The following is a 21,051-nucleotide window of genomic DNA, read 5'->3' on the forward strand; positions in this document are numbered from 1 at the left end:
AAAGAATTGTAAGACATTCACATTATAAAGCCACCTCATTCCTCTTCAATGCATTCAATCCATTTTAATTTTTTTCTTTTTCCTTGCCAATCTTTGTCACCACTGAAGCTGATACTTCTTTTTCCATGTTTTTTTAAAGCAACTAACCACTTACAAAACACTGCTCAGAATTGCCCCCCTTCAAGGCTCTCACAGCCAGTAAATTGCTGACACCTATCTCAGCCTTAATTATCACCTTTTGTGTTGTCTTTTGCTTAATGTTCATATTTAATTCACAATCTCCTGTATCATTTCCACTCTAAGCTTCATTTATGTTGTAGAATACAAAATTTTGAAACAAATACTCTGTAACTTTACAACGTTGCTACATTACAAATATCAGTTCTGGGAGCAGTTCCATTAGCCCTGCAGGCCACATGACTAGAGGATAGACTAGCCTATGGGCGACAGCCATAAAACATTTCCTACACATTAAACGTAAGATTCCAGATTACTTTGCATGTGCACACACACACACACCAATTCTGGGAAGATTACCTAATTCATTCCACAATTTTGCACCCTTCGGGGTTTAGGTAAGACCCTGAAGAAAACAAGCTGAATACAGCTTTCTCACTGGGCAATGAGAGAAAATTACAGCTGGGCAATGGGAAAAAATACAGCTTTCTCACTGGCAGAAGAAAATTAAACAAAGGCAAAATTGGTAGCATAAGACAAAGCACAAAAATCTGTTTGATCAAGTAAGAAACTTCATGTAAAACCTCGTTAAAATAAAATTTGAAGGTTATGAAACTAATTACAAAGAAGACAATAAATAAAAGTTCTATCCCTAAAAGTGTAAAGCGCTAAATCTTTAAATGAGAGTACTTTTAAACATCCAGTGGCTTTTCACTCAGTTCCTGCTAGGTGAAGAATACTTCCTGCACCTGGAGTTGATTCAACTGGACAGTTTCATGGGTGGGGGAGTAGGGCAAGGGGAAGTGGTATTATGGTGTTCAGTTTATGAGGTTTACAAGCATGTAGTAACTACTAATTTCAAAATCCTCCATGCAGAAACCCAACTAAGCATTCCTTTTATGTGATGCTTTTTATATCTCACCTATGTGTACAAGGGTCTTTTTATACAGTTAAGCAAATACCAATATGAGACAACTACAGATATTTGTTTCAAAGCCTCATGGCCACAAGCTGACACATGCACAATAACTCTGAAAAAACCCCTATAAAATTATGAAGACAGATTTCACTGAAACTATTTTCAGAGAGATGAAACATTCCTTTTATCAAACTTCCTAAAGAAACTGCTCTCCATCTTAAGGCAGCAACCAAAGATATAATCAAGTAACAGGCTGCTAATATCTATCTGAGACCATCTTCTGTATGGCTACAAACAACTGAAAGACAAACTTCACTCATTCCAACCAGAAGGTCATGCAGATAATCTGAGTCACCTGAAAAGGAAGTTTCAAAGACTCTCATCCACAACTATTTTAACACCTACACTGGCAGTGCCTCTCTATTATCAAATAGTCTATTTTGATTTTAACTTATTTTCAAAATAATGAAAAAACAATAGAAAGCACAGAATTATATTAATACAACTGGCATTTCTTTATTTGAAGCTTCACATCAATGAAGTCTGTATACAGGTACTTAGATTTTTCCCTTCAAGATATATATATCTGGACCTGGGTACTACGGGGTCACCTGTCACTTTCTGATGAGTACTCATCACTTTCAGTAACCATTAACACTATGTATACAGCAGCACGTAAGCCTATTTGTGGCTGAGTTGCTTTTAAATTCATTTAACATAGCTCCCAGTGGCATCTCATAATTTATATGTGATTTCATGGAAGCACAATTATTATTTTTTTTTTACTATGTTTCTGTCAGCAGCGCTGTTACTGGCAGTACTCCCGGAAATCTATTAATTAGATTTTAAAGCTTTCTCATCATTTCTTGTTTGTGTTGTATCTCTTCCACTCTGTGCCATTATTATTTTGCTCCATTTTATGCTTTTGTTTTTCTTCAGCTCTTTTAGCAATTTGCTCATTACATTTTTTTCTGTTTTCCTGCATTACAAGTTGCATACTTACAATGTATATTGTTAATGCACTGATGGCTTTTCCATACTCTAATTCTATCGCAAGTGCCAAACCATACAAGTAGAAAACAAATGCATCAAATCTGTTTTAGTCAATGAAAATTTTTTACTCTGACCATTATCACCAGTGTTATTGCAGTTGTAGTAACTCAGTTTAATTGCAAGGCACTCTCACTTTCTTAGACAAAGTCAGTTAATTTACTGAAAGTCATCAGTATTGACAGTCATCATTTACTTTCAGTCATCTTATTTCTAATGAACACATAAACGTGACATTCAGAAGCTTATAGTGCCATTAATTTCAATGCCTCTTCTTAAACCAGAAATGTGACATGCTTTCCTTCAAAAGTAACTTGCCATACCTGCCGCATTTTCTCGTAGTCCCACATCAAATGCAAGTTTATCCGTCTGAGATCTTGATGATGTTAAACATGTCAAATACTGCAAAACAGTGAAGTTGTTAAAACCAAAAAAACCCAATATCCATCAATACACTTGCCAAATAAATACATTCACATTACTCCATCTTACCATCAGCCTGTGCTTAATTTTTTTAAATTAGTTAAGCATGATGTTATTTGTATACAAGCTCTTTCTAACTTTAAAACATCAAAATCCTTTTCCACTTGAGCACCTATTTCTCCATGCAACTTAGCTCCTACCTTCCAAAGTTTCACATAATTCGTCAGATAGGAACAGGCAAACATCTTATTGCAGCGTTACTGAAATAAGTTTGCTTCTCGAAAACAGCAAACATACCAAAAGGCAGTAATCATACTTGCAACTCTGGTATACCAAGGCAACTACAATTTGTATGGTTCATAAACATAAGTAACAAGTTTAAGGACTAATGTAGAGTCTTCTAGTGCAGGAAAAAGTATGGAAGATGTTTTCTTGACTTCCCATTTCTTCAGCCACCTATTAGGTATACTTGCATGGGCCCTAATAAGTCAAAGATCCACAAGTGTTAAAATTTTCCAGTTGTACAATGTAGTGAAACAAAATTTATACAAGGTAGCCTGAAGAGAGCATGTCTGTGGGTGTAGTCTCTAGGAACTATGGGATATTAAAAGGAATACCTTATCTTATAAAAAACGATGGAAAATATAATGCAGATCATAAATTCATTTGCAATGGCAGCAGCTTGCTAATGGAATTATCACTAAAATAGACCTTGAGGACACAGAAATAATGCATGGCTAAAGGAGCTTTTCAGCTACATTTCTGAGTGAAATGGAATGAAGAATCTGAATTTAAAGCATTGAGTCCACTTCCATTGTGCTGAGACACTATAAGCTATTCTAATTTTTTATCTAGTGCAGAAGACAACTTAGAAAGAATATTCTTCCAAATTTACATATTTTTTATTTTGATAAAAAGATGTTTATTTGAGTTTATGTTAATCATTCTGTGCAAGTGCTCTTTCACTTACCATTTCACTAAACGAATGTCGAAGTAGTATAGCATGGCCATACAGCAGGGTTCTGTGACCACCCCCTTGAGCTGCCTGCAGAACATGACATAGAAGGTCAGAACTCCACTCCACTGCGTGGACTATGATCAGAACTATGTAACAACGTGAAGAGCTACTGCAGTTAAAGTAACAACTGCAAATATTCAAGCAAACTATGAAACGTGCATGCTGGGCAAAGATCATAATAATGAAGTAGCTACAGCAATAGCCAAATATCTGCCACGGGAACAAACATTGTTCTTGGTCAGAGACTCCTGTTGAGATCCGATTTTTATTATAATTAAGTAAAACCACAGCGGTTTCAAAAAAATGCTATAAATTAAATAAGATACTACTTACCTTTCTTATAAACTTCTCAGAGGCATTAAAAAAATAATAATAAAATAAGTATATATTCACATACACAAACTGAAATCTGAAAGAGGAAAAACGCATCTATTGCTCAGAACAGTTTAAGCACATACTAAGGATAACTACTTGCTAGGAGTAATGTTATCCTAAGCATTCACCAGATTGATTAAAGCAACTGCATCTGTAGTTCCAACCAAGAACAGTTATTAATTTTGCATATGGGAATTTATGACTGGATTTTCCACATGCTTCCTTTAGAGAATTTAACGCACGTCTTTTGAGCTCCTTTTGGTGACCAGAAGAAAATAAATTCCGAGGGAAGAATCTTAAGAAAGTTATTTATGGAACAACAGACGAGCTCTCCAAGTTTTCTGCCTTTCTCTGCCTTTTTCTGCACCTATAATCTTATTTCCTCGTTATTTATAAATAACCAGCCTATTCAAACTTAAAAAATTAATATGACTAATAACTTAAATTATTGATTTATTGTGGTCCTTTCTACTGAAACTAAGATATTTTTTTTTCAGATCCTCTATCGCAGATTGTGTGAACCTCTTCCATAGGAAAGTGATCTCCAAATTTTGCAGAATTATGGATATCATGACTAATGTTAATACTAATTATACTATGGTGGGCAACATTATACTTCTTTTTATTTTTCTCTTGGGCCAGATCATAAAATTTGCACCTGGTAAATCTTGAATAATAACAAAAAGTTTTAATATCAGGATCCCGATAACAAGTTAGAAATTGCTGAATTAAGAATATCTAACTTCTTACGTAATTGCTTGAAACCATTCTCACACGCACACACAGATATTTTTCCACTTAAAAGAGCATTTACTTTATGGTCTTCTTGTCACAGTTACATTTAGGCAATCATTAAATATGAAAGATGATTCCCCAAAATATAACTTCAGAACAGGGATTGTCTCTAGTACGTTACATATTGCTGGAAAGGACTGCCTTTAAGATCAGTTCTTTTCCTTGAATTCATGGGGAAGGGACCAAGATAGTTCCAGGAACTCAAATAATAGTTATGCATGTGTAGGCAAATGATTTTGTACTCTATGAACAATACGTTAGTTAAATTACCAATTAGGTCAATAGGCTTACAAGCTGAGTACAACTTGTGTTCTACAGAACCCCAACTGGGAAGACATCAAGCTGAGGAAACTACTACATTCTGCAGCTTGACGTATAGAATACTTAATCTTAATTCAAAGGATTAAAAATTAAATGTTATTTGTCCAAACAGAAAGAATAAAAATCCAAATGCAATTCAGCAGAGGTCTTTTATTACAACTGCAATAAAATAAAAATCCTACTTCTATTTTTCTAGCTAATAACAGACATTAACAAATAGGGATTTGGGACGTGATTATGCTGGAACTTAATGCTGTTAACAGACAGTAGATAGCCTTATGTAATTTCATGTAGTAAATTTTATTGAGAAATTTCTCAGAATTATGTGGATACTATATATAATCTCTTTCACAATATGATTCATATACTTATGTAACATTTCTCACTACCACCCAGTAGCAAACTAACAAAAAACCAAATAAATTCCTGGATAATGATTTTTGAACCCACACAGAAAATGTGTTAAGATTATTGGAAAAAATTGGAGGCAAATGTAAGATAGTTAACGCTGGTCATTCAGAGACATAGCATACTTTTAGATATCATTATAAAAGGCTGATCAGAAGCAATAAATAAAAAATTGAGGGCTCCTCCAAATTATGTCATCCATAAAAAATGGTTTTAATAACATATCCTGCCGGAACTTATCACTGCTTAAGGAATAAAACCAGAAAAACATCATGTAACAGCGTATATAATACTTCTCTTATAAAGTGCATTTTTTTTTAAATCAACAAGGAAAACCCTAACAGCAAAATTAAATGTAATTACAGACAGGTGGTCAGAAGAAAATTGCATGTGGTGATTTTGTAACAAATATACACATACTGAGAACAAGCAGTAAAACACCTCATGTATTTTTTTCCTGAAAGCTTTTAAGTGAATCACTTGTAATTTTAAGGCTGACTCATTAAAAAAAAAAAAAAGAGAAATGAGAAGAGTCCATATTTCAAAAGACTAACTGCACCTGCTCCTCAATGCTAAAGAGAAATGAATACGATTATAGTAGTGGAGCAATAATATCCAAGGAAAACAGGAGAACGGAAGAATCTGCTATGACATGAGGCCCCTCTCCTAGAAAATCCTGGAGCAAGGAAAGAAATGAGAACAATCCATATTCAGTAGTTTAAAATTCTCCTATGTCAATTTACTTACCCCTTCACTAGCATTATCCCCTGTGTTGGCCAGCATTTCTTGAAGGGCTCTGACAGACAGGGACTGTTCAAGGACGAAATTACAGATGCAAAGGTCCGGGGGAACATACTGTAAAAACAAATTAAACAGTGTAAGAATAGTTCAGCAGCCCAGGTGAAATAGGATGAAAAGAGTGTTTGAACACACATGTATTTTAATTTTAAAATCTGTACTTGATGTTTACTCATTTGTTTTTGAAACACATGCTATTTCCCTGTATGAAAATAATATAAATCCATTCTTTTTAACTTGTCAGTGCGACTTTACTTTTCCTAGTGCTGTATTCCTTACAGTAAAACTAAACACCTTCAGGTTCAAAAGCAAAAAGCACAGCAGATTTTTTTTTAATTTACTGGCATTTGTGAGTCCAAGCAAAAAGTCTCAAGGGGAATCATCAATGGATATAAATATGTGACAGGAAAGTACAAAGAAGACTGAGCCAGACTCTACACAGCGGTATGCAGGGAAAGGACAAGAGGAAGTTCACACAAATCGAAATACAGGAAATTCTATTTAAACATGAGGGAAAAAACCTTTTTTACTGTAAGCATGGTAAACACTAGAACAGATTGCACAGAGAGGTTGTGGAGTGTCCATCCTTGGAGATACTCAAACTGTGACTGGACACTGTCCTGAGCAATCTGCTCTGGCTGAACCTACTCTGAGCAAAGGGGTTGGACTTGATGATTTCCACAGGTCCTTTCCAACCTCAACAATTCAGTATTCTGTCATTTACGACATAGCTGATGGCTACGAATGAGCTTTAAAGTGGATATAAACTCCTTTTTCCTTTTTGAGTCGCTGTGACAGGAGGGAATAAAATTCTTGATAATGCTGAGTTTTAAGGGGCTGAAAAGGGAAATGATACAATCAAGAGATTCCTAAACTTGCTAAAGTGAAGTCTTTGTAGCAAGCTAATAAAGTACAGTCTTGGAATTCGCACCCTTTGATTTCTACTATAGATTCTAATTATTTTTGTGTGTGTGTTTTCAAACACATTTTGGAAAAGACTTTGAGGCCAAAGACTTGCCATTGAAATTGCATACATTATATATATATATATTTATCTCTATATAATAGTTACATATATTATTGACATAAAGTGAACTCTTGCATCTTTCTTACATGACTAAATAATGGCAAAGAGTAAATAGTTCATAATTTCACTAACTGCAACAGGAACAACTTAAACTGTAATGATTGCCATCACTCATCTCCAGTATGGGGTACTATTGTTTTTTAGCATTCATTAACTGCACCTGTGTACATACACGCACAACATACTCTGTAATATAAACTCATACTATACATATATATGTGTGTGTGTGCGTGTGTGTATGTAGCATCCATATACGTGCACAAATGTGCACACAGATTGTAACTGGAAGTTTATTCTTTAATAGGTCAAATTCAAGGCCTCTCCTATAACCAACCACAGAAAGATAATTTCATTTCTCAGTGACATGAATTACAAATGAAACTAGGTTAGATTTTGTGTCTCATACTTGTTAGTAAAGTCTGGAAAGACATATAGAATATGTTATTGCTATGAACATAAAAATCTATACAACATTAAGTAGTCTCTACTTCCCAATGATCCAGACAGGTAAACAAAACCTCTAAGTAATACTTCACACATTGCTTCATTGCATTTAATTGCACCTAGCAGGCAAATAAACCGCATCATTATTAAAGAAAACCCAACAAAACAAAACAAAACAATAAAAAAAACACAGACATTTTTGTGTTGCCATCCTGTGGCAGATTTCAGATTATGTAGAATTCATTTTATTAAGACATTTTGAGCATGTATTAAACAACCCTATGCTTGAACTACATTTAAATTTAAAAAAAAAAAAACAAACCCAAAACAACCACCTTCATAACGTCTTCCTATTTTCAACATGGAACTAAACTCAGAAACTAAACTGGAACTTTATCTGGGAAAAAACAACATAGCTGGTAATATAGTTTTAATCAGCATCAGTCTACCTCTGGTGCTTAATCAGCTCCAAACTGAATATGGCATAATCAGTACGATCCAACACCTACCAATTGAACAAAAGAACTCCCATCTGTCTCACTGGCTACTGGTCTTGTGCCACATAGGCTGCATTTTGATTTGAAAACAGTTGCAGCCCTCATTTTAGTGCTGTATTCATGAAAGACACACTCTAAAACAATGTACTCCTAGTCACAGTTTGTATAAAATGTACATCTTAGATTAACACAATTAATTTTTCACTTATTCTTTTTCATAGCTTACGGAACATTCAGCTTTATTTAAGAATATTGTCACTGAGAACTATGAAATTAATGATTTTTTCACCCATGACTTAGAGCAGCTAACCCCTCTTTCAAACTTGAATGTTACACAATAAGCTAACACATGCATGCTATCACATACCCTATTTCTGCGGTTGGATGGCAACAAATTCTTTTTCAAAATTTCACTGTCTTGAAAAATACTAGTAAAAGGTAATTTATGTGGATGGTACCTGACCTAAGTAGCAACTGACCTCCTTAATTAACCTAGATTGCTTCCTTTTTTTTTTAAAAAAAAAAAAAAAATTAGAAATAATAAAAAAATTAACCTTTACATCTGCCAAGGCTCATTTGTTTTCTGGTCTTTTTGCAAATGATACTGTTTTGTAAGTTTGATATTCAACACTGTTTGTGTGGCAGACCATTTTACACTCTTAATAATTACACAGCAAAAGAAAGTTTAATAAAATCTCTAACATCTGCTAATCTATGCTTTTTTTTCCCAAACTTTGAGCAATGTTGTTTCCCACGCAGTGAAGATCAGGAAGAGGGAATTACTTGAAGCCTTCTCTTTAATTGCTAGCCTTACTGAGAGGTGAGAGCCACAGGTAGAAGATGGGGAAATATTAACATCAGGAATATTTATGCTGAGATGAAAAACAAAATCTGTTCAGGTACTAAGATAAGGTTTTAGAAATCTGCTGTAAAGTAACCATAGGCATAGGTGTTTATCCCCTTTCTGTCTATGGGAAGTTGGAATGAACGTAAAGAAGAAAGACAACATTATTTTCAAGAATCATCAATAAAGGAAAAAAAATCAAGTGGAGAACAAAGTATTTTATTTCACAGGCATTTAAAGATATGCTGAGCAAGCATTACCGTAAGTCAATTTGTGTAGCAGACTGATAAGATATACGATAAAAGAATGCAGGAATTTTGAAAAAAAGTTCTTCAAAGTCAGTGAGAGTTTTTCAGAGTTCTTCCAGCACACATCTGGGTAGGAAACCTAGACAAATTTGCAAAGTAAATCTGAAGAAACAATTGACAGTTCTACCCATACAGCTGCTCTTTTTGGAAGAAAATGTTTATTTCTGAGATTATTTCCAAACAGGTCTTTCATGTAGAGTTGCCAGTTTTCCATCAACACACTCAGAACACTGAATACACATCATTTTTCTGAATGAAGTGTTAAGATAAAAAAAAACTAGTGGCTGAACTGGAAGTGTTCAATAGAACTGCAAAAAAACAATTCTATTTTCTCACAGAAATAAATCGGAGTCCAGGTCAAATTACTTTATTTTCATCTAAATTGATTTCTGGAGGAAGAGCAGAGAGCAGGTAAAGTATATCAATAGGTCAAAGCTGATAAGAGACGTGACATGAAGAAGCAGATACAAGCTACACAGTAGCTAGAGAGGAGCAACACAGGCAGTTATAGAAAAAATTAAGACCTACAGCAACGAAAAGGGGCCATGCTTCATAATAAATTTAAAAACCAAATAATCAGTATGTTGGATTTCTCTCTTAAACAGCTCAAAATACTTTCTAGAAAGTACAAAACAGAACAGCAAGCCACCATTTTCACAAACTTCTGATTGACCACAGATACATTCATCTGCCTTAGTTTTCCATTTAAAATGGAGACACCGGAGAAAAATTTTCTCCTGTAAGGTACACTGTGATTTACTGATAAAACATGGTATGTTCAAAATTTGGTATTATTTAATAATGTTGTAAAGGTATGTGCATACCTAATCATCAGTAGTGAAGGAGAGCTACCCGTCCTAAGCCAGTCAATAACCCACACCAGTCTAATTTTAATTCGTAGTTTCTTAGAATAGACAGCAAAAAGCAGCAAGACGAAAAATAAGGCCACAAGAAAAATCACTGGAAAGGCCATACCGGGAGTACTGTGTTTGGATCTGGGCTCCCCCGTGCAAAAGTGGTATGAAGCTACTGGAGAGAGACCAGCCACTGAGATTATTAAGGGACTGGAGTATCTCTCATATTAGGAAGAGATGAGATGATGATCAATGTGTATAAATACATGAAGTGACAGTGCAAAGAGGGTGGAGCCATGTTCTTGTCAGTGGTGCCCAGTGACAGGACGGGAAGCAATAGGCACACACTGAAATACAGGAGCTGCCATCTGAACATCAGGAACCACTTTTTCACTGTGAGGGTGCCTGAGCGCTGGCACAGGTTGCCCGGAGAGGCTGTGGAGTCTCCATCTCAGAGATATTCAAAAGCCATCTGGATGCAGTACTGGACAAGCTGTTCTAGGTGGCCCTGTTTGAGCAAAGGGACTGGGGCGGATGACCTCCAGAGGTGCCTTCTAACCTCAGCCATTTTGTGATTCTGTGAAGCGTAAACTGCAATGAAGTTTCTAATACCAGTCTTCTACATACGACCCCAAGGTGGATAATAGATTGGCTCAATGTACACAGTTAATGCTGTCTGAAAAATTCTTAAAAGCGCATTCTGATGAAGAGAGCTTCATTTCAAAAGATTTCAAGCGAGTATTTTCTACATCAGAGACAAGTACAAAGTGGCAGCGGAGGGAGCACTGAGATAAGTTTTATGCTGAAGTTTAAACTTGTTTCTCATCAGTTTTATGTCTATTTTGTCAGCCTATTATTTCAATATGGCAATTATTTATTACAAAAATAATAGTTATACAAATAGCTGTAGGGCACTTTTAACCATTTAATATGTATTTACGCTGAGTTTGTGCTGGTTTGCATAGGGGGAAATGGAGGCACATAAAATAACTGACAGGAAAACCCAGCTCCCACGTTACACTCTGAAGTCAATTCAGCCTTCTGAATTCCTCCAGGCACCATCATAAAATTGAATTCTTGCAGGTGATATACTTACTAACCAAATCCTTGCCCACAGCTCCTGGTATGCAGTGTAAAAAACACTGACATAAGCTGGTACAGATTACTGATTTACTAGGTTTACTTTTACCAGACTTTTGAACTATTAAATTCTGTTATTAGGGCAGAAATCTTATTTTAATTAGTTATAATTTCCTTCAGGCATTTAAGTTTACTTGACAACTTTGCTACTAAAAGAGATGCTAGTATACTGCAATTACTTTTGAGGTATATTTTTCTTAGGTATCAGTAGAAGTCAGCCTTGCTTCACTAGACTATCAGCTTTGAAATACATCATCTTTTAAAGTTATCACATTAAAACCAAGGAAAACAGCAATGAAGTAATATAATTAGATCACATCGTTCAACAACTCTATTGTTTAGTATAAAAAAATATAATTTTTCACCTCTAGTTAATTAGGTTTTTCCCTTACATTTTAAATATCAGACATTATTTAGGCAAACATCTGATAATTCAAAAAGGAGCCATACAGACAGGAGGAAAATCATTTCATACTACTTCATTAATGCAAAAGTGCTTTTAAAAACTGCATTTAAAATTCAGCCACCATAGTATAAATTATTAGTAAACCAGCATTGTAATAGTTTTTTACTGATAAACTGTAAGGAAATAACATGCAAGTTGATTATGGATTTATAGTTAAATTTGAACAGAACTATCTCGTAATAGTTATTGCCTTCAGCACGTCACAAAAAATACCAAAACAGCTAATGGTCAACCACAGAAACCCCATTTTTTCCTCTTTAAGTTTCTAATAACTTTTTTTTTTTTCAAAGAAATATACCTTCTAGTTCCTTGCCTCCCTTTTCTTTCAGCTACTTCTGTCTTCTGACTTCTACTACATACAACTCAGATCAAAAAATTAATCATGAAGTTACACCTTTTCATTCTGCAATTAACAGATACATTGAGGTTTTTTCCTATCTTGTTTTCCAGTTCTGGAATTGAAAAGGAAAAGCATTTCTTCTCTTGATTTAACAATATTTAGCCAAAATTTAATGAGTGAAGAAGCTGTCACATGCACTGCAAATAGAATTTGGCTTTGTTAAGCTGGTCAACTGAATGGACTTCTTTTATCAACATTCCCATTTTAGAAGCTTATGGGTAGCGTCCATACTTTCCTTTTTTAAACTGAACAGACTGTGTCCTACTCCAATCATTATTCTCATAGCACTTCCTGGAGCAATCTCCATTTTATTGACATTCTTATGAATTTGAATGCCATGACTGTACTCTGTTTTCCAGCAGCATTGCCACAGAGGTAATAAAAAAACCAAACCAAATTTGCAGAGATAGTATAACTTCCCACCTCCTAACACTTTTCTTTTGATTATACTTCTAAAGACTATGCTAAATTCCTTGAGCACATCATCACTCAGGTAACTTATGACTGTGTAACATACACAATGACCTTCACATTCCTTACAGGGGACACGAATAGTTTCCCATTTTGTAAGCATATTTATACACTCAGTTATTAGGCTTTACACTGGGAGAACTGAAATATACCACTACTTTCTATTAATACACAAGGCGCTGCAGTTCTTCCTCTGTGTGGCATGACTTTACCAATTCCCAGTTCCCCAATATTTTTATCATCTGATAAAATTGCGCATTTTAATTTAAATGATATCCTAATCTAAAAAAAACCTCAACAGCATAGCAGTGAGAACAGAACCCTGTAGTATTTGATTTGAAATACATCTATTCAATAACTATTTTTTAATTCACTGGTTTAGTGTCGTTTTGATTTTCTCAAGCATCTTTTTGGCAAGCATCATCGCTAAGGGTTATTGGTAAGTTTTGTAGTCTCTGTTTATCCAGATCAACCTCCTACACTACTTCTTTTTCAAACAGATGTACTCACATGACTCTTTCCAAAATTCTTCACTGTTCTCCATTAAGACCAGCAGTTCAGAAAGCTCCTTGGTAATGTCTTTTAAAGCAGTTACATACAAGTTTTCTGAACCTCTTAATTTTAAACAAACTTCAGAAGCTTCTGTAGTATTATCTGCTACTAAGACACTTATGAAATGTAAAGTAGATCTATGGAATTCTACAGTAATGCATACCATTCCTCCTCTTCTTATAGTAAGATGAGCAATAAGCTGTCTTACAGATTGAGATGGTCATCGTCAGTAATAGGTAAGACCATATTGCAGTTGAGCTGTCAATTAATAAAAAATTCCCAATCGCTGTTTAAGATTTGAAGACAATAGTTGCAAATACATATGTGAAAACTAGCTGCTTTTTCTTAAGCATGTGAAAAGATTATTGGTGATTTGTAAAGCACACTGGAGATAAATTATCTGTCTGAACTCTTGGAATGCAAAGAAATGCAAATTTAGAAGCAGCATAATTTTTCACCTTAGAGAGGAACAAGGACCTCTCATACTGTATAGACAAACACTGTGGATGCAACACGGTCATAATACCTAAACTAAAAATAGGACCACATAGCAACATTTCAAGAGAAAAGATACAAGGACCCCACTAAAAAAAATCAGAAAGAAAAATAAATTATCAGGAAGAAGAGAAAAGAAATAAAGACACAAAACAAAGAAAAAGAAAATGGTGCAGATAGAGCAAAGAAGAGAGGGATGAGGTCCTTCTCTGTTTGCTTTTATTCTTAACATTCTTGTCTAGTACAGGTCTAAAGTTTCATCTCTTTTCTCCTTTCTCCTCTCAAGCTCCTCTTATGACTCCACTTTCTTTATTTTTTCTTCACAGCTCTCTAGCTTTTTTCCCTTTGCCACTTGTTATCTTTAAAACTTTTCAATTATTTAATCATTCTGTTCCCTGTACTCTCAAACTTTCTGATTAAGCAACACTTAATGGCAGCAACTAACAGGTGACAATGCTTCTAAAATTATCAATCCAGTATATCAAGATATTTGAACCTACAGCAGTAATAGGAATAGGATTTTTTTAGTGAACTTAAATCTTAGTAACAGTCTAGATACTTAATATGAAGTATTTCAGTTACAGGAATTATTTTAGATAGTTAAAGAACAGTGGCTTTTGACTGCTATTAACAGGTATGATTCAAAGTATATTTACAATCTCTAAGAAATCTCATGTTGCAGTCACAGAAAGAAAAGCCTGCAGAAGGTGCATCACATTAGACAAACCATAATTAGATGTATTCATGGATAATAAGTAGGTTATCATTCACTGATCAGTTACACCAGTTGAGAGTATCGACTTCTTACTTTAGCTTCTGATGTTGGTTCCAAAAAGCACAGGCGATTCCCAAGTCCCTCAGCTGCCAAGCAAAACTTCCTTTGTTCTTTGTGAATACTGGCAACACACTGAAGTACTACTTCGTCATCCTGTCACAAAACAAGATACAAGAAAAAAAGTAAATATTTGGAAGTTACTTATACACTATAATGCTAAGAAACCCTGGAACACAGAATCTGTTGAAAATGAACACATTATACACCTATAACTGGTATCGTGTACTTATGCAGATATTCTTTTGATGTATATATAAACAGATGTTTATGCATAGATTTATATTGAAGACTACATCAAAGTGACAAAGACTACATACTGTTTCCAGAGCTTTCACAAGTGTTGTGTCCTCTGTTGCTTTAGCAGTGGCTTGCTATGGTGCCATAAAAAAATGTAAGTACACTGGCACTCGGTTTAACCCAGTAAAATATGTTTAATGTTTGCAGTAAAAACCTGTTACTGTGATTTTGCAAACAGCAGTAACCTAAATATAAACAAATTTATTTTGTTAGCACAATAAGCCCTCAACACAAATCCTCTGAATGTACGATCTTAACTTTTAAGGTCTCGTTTAATTTAGAAACCTCTGACTACAAATAAAGATCCAAGAAGCATTTTTCAAGTGACGGTTCAAATAAGTCCTAGGAACTTGCTCCTCAAAACACGTATTCCAAGAATAAGAACACTCTGGAAAAGTGACATGAAACAGCCCTATTGTTTAGTTATCCTAATTACTCTAAAAGCTCTTTTACAAATTGTTACATAACGCAATGCCAAAGACACACTTACTTATAAAGTGCCAAGCCCTCTTCACCTCTTAACATGTGATACTAAAGCTCATATAAGCGAGCCAAACCAGATTATTTTTAGTGTTCAACTGTGTCAAAGATATATACAGAATTAAAAATCATTTTATTTTCCAAAACTTGTCCACAAGCCGAGAAAAACACCACTTGCAGACTAGCAAGTAGAAGAACTTATTTTTATACAGGCATGTAACTCTTCACCAAAAGACACTGCCTTAGAAGCTTTTAAGGGGGCGGAAGTTGATAAAACAAGAGCGATATGATATGCCAGTGTCCTATCCAGCTATGAAGTTATACTGGTGTCAATTATTATTGTCAAAGCAGATACACAACAGCCGCCTGTACTGAACTCAGAGATCACTTGAACAATTATGTTCTAAAAGCAGCACTGCTTTTTCCAGTCCCCTTATGCAACTGCAATACTATGACAGTAGCACTGCTACTGGCACTTGAAATAAAAGCTGGGAGTGACAAAGTGATTTTCACCAAAGGAATTAAGTGACGCGCCCTTTAAAATGGGAATTCAAAAGCCGTTTTTTCACTTGTGTGATTTTACAAGTGTGTGCAAGCTATATGGCTTTCTTTTAGGTGACACCTCACTGCCTACTTACTACCACTAAAATGGACAGCTATTATATTTCAGACTGATCAGCAGTTACTGACAGTGTTTTCCTTATCTAGCTTTGCATAACAATCAATAGCATTTTTAACAGTACAGAATGGGAATTCAAGAACTTTTTATAAACAATTCTAAGATGTATAGTCAAGTAGGAGTTAGACAGAATTAGCTAATTAATGCTAAACAAATTCATTTTCTTTTTCCCCTGCTGCTTCTGTTTCCATTTCTGTAAAATGCTCGCTGAAGTTCTCAGCTTTCAAACTCATTACTAAAAACATTTCTGCTTTTCAAACTTCAATGTAGTCAGTTGCAAAATATAAACAATACAATTAAGCACTATTACTATGTCGTCTGTTTATGAATTTTTAAAAATTGGCATCAGAAGCACATCTATTTGAGGGGAAAAAATTCGAACATGTATAAAATAAAGATATTTAAAACATTTTTCATCATCTGGTTCCTATATCTATCTTTGCACATACATATTTCAAAGATTTAAAAAGAATAAAATACTAAACCACAAATTTATAAATACCAATATTTAGAATAAAATTGAGATTTGCCACTTATTAACTCATATATATATATCTGAAATTGTACTTGTTCTCCTTACTAAAGAATTCATTATTCCACAGAGGCATATACATTAGAAAACTAATTCATAGTTTTCTAAAAAAATAAAATTATGCCTTCAGACAGCATAGATAAAAACTTACTTAAAATGAGAATTACTGAAATAAATGAACTGTTTTCTTTTTAAATCCATACACATAAAAGGGAAAGGGTTTCTAGCATAATGAAATTAATATTTTACTTTTCTCAAATTCAAAAAATAGGTATTGCTTTTTAGAATTTACACTGGCATTACAAAGTCTTTATCAATCATTAAATGCCATAACCCCAAAATACAAACACTGATAATGTCTTAAGCAAGGACTATGTGCAGCATTCAACATCGATGTTTTACATTATCCCTCTACATTTCCAGTGTACCCTTTCATTTGTGTTACAACATGTAATAAACTATGTATTTGCTACATAGGATGAACAACTTTAATAGAGTTTCTAAAAAGTGGAATAATAGTCTATTTCAGAATGTTTTGGAGCAGAATTTTAAAGAGTTTACCATTCAGGTGCAGGTGGACTGAGCATAAGGAATTAGTGGAATCTGTATAATTTGCAAGTAAGACAATGATGTGCTGTTAAGATGACTCAGTATTACAGCGTACTTACTGAAGTAAGATCATTCTACCTGACGTCTGAAATTGCTTTTCTGGCCTGAAGACACTAATAGAAATGAGTTTTATGGAGTTGTTGTCCTATAATGAAATTGCAGACCACAGCTCAGCACTATCTTGTTTTCTTCATTCTTCTCTCACACAAATTCTGGTACTCTAAAACATTTTTCCTGGTAAACTCATTTTCTTCTTCCCTTAGCTTTTAAATACACACGCTGCCAGAAACATTTAACCTTGATCTTCACTTCTCTTATACAGAACTTCATCCATTTACCTCAACATACCTTTTTTAGTACAAGAAGCAGCCTGCGTGCCCAATGAGATATGGAGACTCATGCGATGAGCAGTGATGAGTTGTTAGTTAAGTTATACACAGCCAATTCTCAAAGATAACCAGTAAAGTAAAAAGAAAAAAACCCACACAACTTCCTTGAGATCCAGTTTGTCAACCAGGAATTTAACAAATTTAAATGTTTTAAATTTAAAAAGTGTTTTAAATGCAATCTCTCTCATCTAGCAGCTCTGACATTTCTGCGTTTAGATATTTTATTTGTTCCAGTCCTTTTAGTTTTGGTGGGGTGTTTTGGGTTTTTTTTGTTGTTTTTTTGTTTGTTTTTTAATAAAACAGTTTTAGAGTGCATGGAATCACAGGCTAGAAAGGACCTCTGTAACCAATGGTCCAACACCTCGCTAGAGAAAGGCTTATTTAGATCAAGTTTCTCAGACGATCTAATGTGTTTAATTTAAGAAAAGAGTCCACTTGGAAGTTCTGATCAGCTTGAGCTATTGTTACAGATTCACACCTCTTTCTCCACCACACATTAGACCTCTTCAGATCAAAACTGTAATATGCAGCAGTTGCATCAAGGCTCTGGAAATTTTTCACTCTTTTGCTTCAGTGAGCAAATGGAGGGAATAATTTCTGGTTGATCAAAACACTTCTATGATTTACTGAGCACAGGGAAAAATACTACATTTGCATACCACTACAGCTCACATAAGAAACTGCCTTCACTATTGTTCTTCAAAAAGTACACTTTCCAGGTGTCACTTACTAATAACTGGTTTCCACTGGTAGCATCATCAATAATTACATGAAGTTAACCACAAGATCAATTTTGTACTGCCATAATTAATATCTATTCACAAATACAGCGAACAGCAATTTTAAACTTTTTTCTTCTGAATGAAGAGGAAGTGAAAACTCTCCTCTTCTGTCCAGAAATCTGTTATCTGATTAGGATTCATTCGTCAGTCCTTTAGCAAAAGGACACAGACCAGGTAACTCCAACCCCAGTTCTAAGAATGTTTATGCATAGAACCACATTGATATTACTGAAATAATATCAGGTGGTCTGAAATCCTGCAGAATCTATCAAGTGTCATGTAGCTAATATGTCATAATTCTGTCCAGTATTATTCATCTATTCACGCAAATGCATGACTTTTGCAAAAAGAAAAAAGACAGCTTTAGAGATTTGTTTTCTTTTTTTGGAAGTAGGTAACTGCATAACTATGTGTACTGAAAACATAATTTTTTCTTTGCTTTGGCAGAGCTGAAGCTACAATCTGAATTTTCACTATACAGTAATGTCCACATAGGCTGAGAAACAAAGGTATTTCTGAACAAGAGTCACTCACTCAGCACCTTCTGCTTTTAAGATGCAACAAGTTACCAAAATAGACCTTGGCTCTTTGCAAAAGTATGTCTAATATAAAACAATTTTTTTAACTGAAGACTGTGATTCCTAGCCTTCAGAAATATAACATTAAGCAGCACGCTATCCAATTTTTAAAGAGTTTTCCCTGAACCACAGTTCAGTGGTTTATTACCAGGCAGTATTTACCCTTGGTCTTCAGCCTGTCTTCCTCCTCAGGTTTCATAATAAAGTGATGGTGAACTTAAACTGAGAGTCCTGTGCTGGAGTAATAAGCCAAAAACCAAACAAAACTGATTTTATTTAACCAATGACTTGACTTACTGCAAAGGGAGTCAATGATCAAGGTGAATCAATGTATTGTAGGCACGACCTTGCTTCTGCTTGGTTCACTAGTTTTTCAACTCAGAATTTGAGAATAAAGAAATTCCAACAGCTAATGAGACTCCTTCTTCAGTTACGTTGCATGTATATCCCAGAATTAAGAATTATAGTCATTTATACAGTACATTTAAGTCTGTATAGACATTGTATTCAACAAGACACAATTCCATATGTTTCATATTAAGAAGCACAAATCCCTCAACACACTAAATAATACATGTACATTTACAACATGCAAATTTTGCTGGAAAATTACAACCTAGATTTAGTTTGCTACCTACTGTTTCAACATCTACCAAACCTCTATACTCTCCATGATATTCAGTGCTGAAAATGAACTGATAAAATAAAATTGACTTGACATTGAAAACTAATCCATTTTAGAAAATTAATCATACATATTTTGCTTATATTTTACTCACAGCTGCAGATAAACATGCAAGCGGGTGCTTGCACATGAATGACTAACTTTAATGTAAACCAATACAGAATTGTTTTGAAAGTATGTTCTTCTGTAACACCAAGATAAAGTTTTCTTGGATTATATATCCTTCCCATGAAGAAATGTGTACTACTTCTAAATAAACCACATATCTGTTAAACAAAGAAACTCAGAGCTCCTGTTTTCTGTGGTAAAATAAGTAGGCATATCGACCTGATTACAGGTCTGATTACTGTGAGACTGTGACACTTGCTGATTATAGATCAGTGCTGCAAAGAAATGTATGAACTAAAACTCCACAGCCACCTTCGCTCTTTGATAGACAACATCCTACTCATGTATCTTACTGTATCATAAACCACAGGATATACGCAAACAAATGTCTTGATTAGCATTTGAACACTAGCTACAAAACGATTCTTCCACAGGACTGCGTTCCTTTGCAGTTTTCTGGAATAATCTTGGAGAACAAGTAAAATTCACCAGAAATGGCCATCTACGGTGGGCTGCATTCTTAACAAAATAAGAATTATAGGCAGAGTTGACAACGCTCTAACCAAAGACGGATTTGATAAACCTGTGTGTGCCCACCATTTCCTTTCACAAGGGGAATGGTCTCCCTGCAAAGCCGGCTCTATGCAATGGTATTATTTGTAGAACTTTGTCCAAAGTGTGTAGCTTCAGTGCATGGCTAATGTCACAAAGTATTTTTAGTCATTTCTAAAAACAAGTACAGGAAATATACAGTCTTTGCCCCATTTTAAAAACAATCTTACAGTCTTTTGAGAAATAGAAGAGTGTTTCTACTTTTAAGCTGAAGCTTGAACAATAGTGTTGCTTGTTGTGGTTTGGGCTGGATTGGCCACTCAAGGCAGAACGACAGATGCTCTCCCCTACCTCACTCTGAAAAGAGGCAGGAGAGAGAGAGAGAGACTTACGAGTTTAGAAGGAACTCAACTACTTTAATGAAATATTAATAACAAAATGAAAAGAAAATAATTAAATACATAGAAAACCATATCAAGCTCCCAGGATGACAATCACTCCCCAGCTGGCACTGGGGGAGTCCCAGACTGGACTCAGTGATGGATGGGAACTGGATTCCAGATCTGGATTCAGGATCGGGATCAAAGGCAGACAGAGAGAGTCCTCCTCGGATGCTGGCCACTGAATAAAAGAGAGCTGACCCTTTGGTCCCTCAGCTTTTATACTGAGCATGAGGCAGATGG

At 34.8% G+C, this 21,051-nt stretch overlaps 1 protein-coding gene across 1 annotated transcript in view; it reads right to left on the reverse strand.

Annotated features, from left to right (window-relative positions):
* Positions 1–21,051, reverse strand: part of RYR3 (ryanodine receptor 3) — a gene marked incomplete at its 3' end in the record, with an annotated part of 183,209 nt that overhangs the window by 160,790 nt on the left and 1,368 nt on the right. The window contains exons 2-5 of the mRNA XM_009886997.1: positions 14,651–14,770; positions 6,234–6,341; positions 3,540–3,614; positions 2,470–2,548 (exon numbers count right to left, since the gene is read on the reverse strand). Coding sequence (XP_009885299.1) covers positions 2,470–2,548; positions 3,540–3,614; positions 6,234–6,341; positions 14,651–14,770 — 382 coding nt within the window. The remainder of the gene's footprint in view (positions 1–2,469; positions 2,549–3,539; positions 3,615–6,233; positions 6,342–14,650; positions 14,771–21,051) is intronic.

This window comes from Charadrius vociferus, unplaced genomic scaffold (assembly GCF_000708025.1).
Source record: "Charadrius vociferus isolate BGI_N301 unplaced genomic scaffold, ASM70802v2 scaffold14, whole genome shotgun sequence".
Classification (NCBI taxonomy): Eukaryota; Metazoa; Chordata; class Aves; order Charadriiformes; family Charadriidae; genus Charadrius; species Charadrius vociferus.